This window comes from Pteropus alecto, unplaced genomic scaffold, assembly GCF_000325575.1.
Source record: "Pteropus alecto unplaced genomic scaffold, ASM32557v1 scaffold249, whole genome shotgun sequence".
NCBI lineage: Eukaryota > Metazoa > Chordata > Mammalia > Chiroptera > Pteropodidae > Pteropus > Pteropus alecto.
Window position 1 is genome coordinate 318114 of NW_006443132.1, and position 4446 is coordinate 322559.

The 4446-nt window shown below is 34.4% G+C and overlaps 1 protein-coding gene across 2 annotated transcripts in view; it reads right to left on the reverse strand.

Moving 5' to 3' along the window:
- Positions 1 to 4446, reverse strand: part of WNK3 (WNK lysine deficient protein kinase 3) — a 124384-nt gene that overhangs the window by 119731 nt on the left and 207 nt on the right. For both annotated transcript variants that reach the window (XM_006923683.1, XM_006923682.1), the window contains exon 1: positions 4120 to 4446. This exon is cut by the window's right edge and continues 207 nt beyond it. In XM_006923683.1, the coding sequence (XP_006923745.1) occupies positions 4120 to 4446 (327 nt within the window). The remainder of the gene's footprint in view (positions 1 to 4119) is intronic.

Here is a 4446-nt window from a genome sequence, read left to right on the forward strand (position 1 = left end):
GGTGTATATATATATATACACACACCCACACACACACACACACACACACACACACACACACATACATATATATACATAATGGAATAACACTCAACCATAAGAAAGATGAAATACTTCCATTTGCGACAACATGGATGGACCTCGAGATAATCATGCTAAGTAAAATAAGCCAGACAGAAAAAGTTGAAAATAACATGATATCACTTATACGTGGGATATAAATCTAAAAGCAACAAATGAGCAGGACAAACAAACAGAGACTCATGGACATGGACAATGGAGTAGTGGTTACCAGAGGGAAGTGGGGCGGTAGACGGGGGGAAAATATTTAAATCATTCCTTAAATTAAAAACGAATAAATAAAATAAATAAAAATTAAAAAATAAGAAAAATAAAAAGTAAAAATAAAAGAATTGTTACCCAAGGCTCAATATCCCCAATGGGGGGAAATGGCATCAAGAGAAAAAGGTATACAAACCTTTTGTTGAGCTGTGAATTTCAAATCAAACATGCAAAATTTTAAATTTTAAAAAGAAAAGACTTTACCTAATTTCAGGGGAAAAAACTAAGCAAGAGGTGATTCAAATGCAATAGTGTACATATTTTAATGATGTTAAATAAAAAATACATATCAAATTTATAACAAAAGTTTTTACATACCAATTTTATATATTACATACACATATATAAATAAATATTGGAAAAGAATCTAGTATAATTTAAACCTTTAAAATGCTTACTGGGTTGTTTTTCTAAAATTGTCTAATCCTATAATAAAAAAGGAAGACTATGGGAAAAATATGAGAACTTGTCCATTACAAACTGCATAGTACTCACAGGAAAGCAAAAGATGATGCCCTTATCCTCTGCGATTCTAAATAAATTTTTCTTAATTCCAAATATGCATAAAATGAAATTATATCCAAAATTATATCAACTAAGTCCACTATTTCTAACATTCCTTTCAGAATGGAATACTGCAATTGTTGTTCTCTGTGTAAATTAAAATGTACTTCATAGAATTTACAACATTTGCTACATATTAGAGTGTTGCAAATCTGGTTATGTATCCAATTACCTGGAGAACATTTTAAAAATAAATTCCTGGGCCCCATCTCCTGGAGATGTTGATTTGGAAAGTCTGGAGTGAATGCCAGGAATCAGTATATATGATATAATATAAAGCTCACGTTAGTGTATTAAGGGAATTCCTCCTCTGATTTAGCTAGTTCTTGGAACTGTTCCCTTACTTCAGTGCTTTTCAGACTCTGCTGTACATTCAAATCACCTGCAGATGTTACCAAGAGGCAGATTCTGATTCAGTAGGTCTGGAATGAACCCTAGGAACATATAGTTCCAACAAGCTCCAGGTGATGTCCATACTGCTGGTCCAGGGACCATACTTTGCAGAGTAAGACCTCTTATAGGATCTTTCAATCTTTCTACAGGTGAATGATAGAAGGCATTTCCTAACAATGGAATATCTTCTTCAAGTTTTACCTAAACATCCTTTAGCATAGCTAGAGTACACAGTTTACAAAATACCTGACATTTTTACTGTGTAGCCTACTACCACGAGAATGGAAATTACTTCCCCTCATTTACAAAGTATCACTAAAAGATGAGTGTTACCCTAATCATCAGAGAAATGCAAATTAAACCACTATGAGGTATCACCTCACACCTGTCAGAATGGCTATCATCAATAAATCAAAGAACAAGTGTTGGTAAGGATGTGGAGAAAAGAGAACTCTCACACACTGTTGGTGGGATTGCAAATTGGTATAGCCCCTATGGAAAACAGTCTGGAGGTTTCTCAAAAAATTAAAGATGGATCTGCCTGTTGACCCAGCAATTGCACTTCTAGTATTTATCCAAAGAAAACCAAAACGATAATTCCTAAAGTTCTATGCGTCCCTATGTTCGTGGCGGCACTATTTACGATAGCCAAGATATGGAAGCAACCGGAACGCCCATCGACAGACGACTGGATAAAGAAGTTATGGTTCGTCTATACAATGGACTATTACTCAGCCATAGAATAATGAAGTCTTACCATTTGCCAATGACATGGATAGACCTAGAGGTTATTATGCTGAGCGAAATCGGTGAGAGAAACATAAATACCATGTGATTTCACTTATATGCAGGATCTAATTCAAAATCAGCCTCACAAATATAGAGGACAGTCTGGTGGGGGGGTGGCTAGGAGAAAGGGATGAAGGGTTAAAGAAGTACAAATAAGTAGTTGATAGATGGTCACGGGGATGGGGAATGCAGTTAGCATTAATGTAATGGCTAAGTTAGCAGAGCCTCAGGAGAGAAAGTGCAATAAGAGGAATCATTTTATAAACTATATAAATGTCTAACCAATGCACTATATACTTGAAACCAATAATAAAATAAAATAGCAAAATAAAAATAAACTACTTAATATATTTTTTAAAAGATGAGTTACCAATGTCATGATGCAAGAAATGAAATTTAAATTTACATAATTTTCAATATATATACAAGGATGTTGACCACAGCCATAGTTATAATAGTGAAATATTGAAAAATCTAGATGTCTCATAATAGAGGACTGATTAAGAACATCTATTAAAATAATGATGTAAATTTACAATTACTGTTAATTAAAAGATGTACATGATAAGGTTTTATAAAACCTGTGGTACAATTCCATTTTGTGGGGGAGAAAACATACAGTTACATAAACATTTATGTAAAAGAAAGAGTCCAGAAAGATGTATACTAAATTGTTTAAAGCATCCTCAATACACTGGAATTTCAGGTGGTTTTGATGTTTGTTTGCACGCATTATCTAATATTTCTACTGTGACACAGACCTTAAAAAATTCTTAAAGGGTAAAAAGGGGATGAGAAGAAAATCAAGCAAACCCCACACGTGCATACACCTTTCAAGAACTACTAAAAAGGTTTGACTGCTAAATAACTTGCATTCTAAAGAGTCATCAAAGGACTTCCTAAATTCAAGGAACTTTGAAAGCCTGTTAAAATTTCAGTCTTGAATCCCACACGAGACTTACTGAGTCTGAATCTCTCACAATAAGTTCAGGAATCTGTATATGAAGCAAACACTGACTTTTATAGACAGTAAAGTTTGGAAACCATGGCATTAAACAAAACGCTTCCTAGAAATGCAGGGACCTAGACTAAATTTCAACCTATCTAATGGCAACCTACAGCATGTTCAGAATGGGTGAAATCACTGTACATACATACATGCTTACACGCAAAGACCACTGGAATTTGAACAACATGTATTGAGCTGTTGGCTTTATTCAATCTTAATTTTAAGCATCTTGTGTGAACAGTGACCATTTCCTGTGAGCTGACTGATGTTACAAAGGTTTTCCTTATATCTGACCTATATCTTATCTATCTGAAACTATTCTTATTATAACTCCTTCTATGATGTTCTATCCTCATTTAGTCATTCATTTGTTAAAAGTCCACATATTTATTATGGAACCAAATAGCTAGGTGATTCAACTACTGTCTTGTTGCTTTCATTTCTCCTTTCTAAATACATTCTAGTGACTAACCTCAGTAGATTCTGCTGATTATTTCTTCCACAGATCCTCTTTGAGGTAAACTCAAAGGAATGGGGGAGTTTATATTAGTAGAAGTCCTCAGAGATTCAAGACAAACATTTCCTACTCTAAAAAACACTACACCCAAAAATTTGTTGAAAGAAAAAGAAAAAGGAGATACCACACAGAATATATCCCTAACAAATCACACTCTCAAGTACTTGATACAACAATCAACTCATAAAGCATAAATTTACTAAAAGTTTTCAAAATGAGACATTAAGAGTTTCAGGAATTTCCTAACATTAATAAATCAGGAGCATTTTCCCAAGGAAAGCCACAATAGAGTTTTTTTCCCCCTCAAAACAAGGGAAAACAACAGAAGAAATAAAAGTTGGTGTGAGCTCCTAAGAGGATCTAGGAACGAAGCATAATTTCAGGGAGGTGGGAAACAAGCCCATCACTTTATTTTAATCCATGATACATTTTAATCCTAGATCACTCAGATGGCTAGGTGAGCTAAAACTGAACTTTATTAAAACCAAGAAGATTATATACTCACCTGCAGCTCGCACCAAGCAACCTCAACCCATGTTTCAGTGTCCAGTCCTTTATATACTGTTTTAAATGCTCCTCTTCCCAGCTCTATGTCAAATTTCAGGAATCTGCCACTAGGAGAAGTAGCTACAGCCTTCATTTCTGCTTCTTCTTCCATTTCCTTTTCATTTTTCTCCTTGAGACAATCTTTTGAGGATTCGGAAGTTGCTTTTGAACACTGTGCATATTTAACTTCTTGTCCACCTCTTAGCACATTTGCAGGAAGCTTTTCTACTCTTGGAATATTTGCTGCAGTCTTTATTCTCTCATCTTTGGAGGTAGATTCAACAAC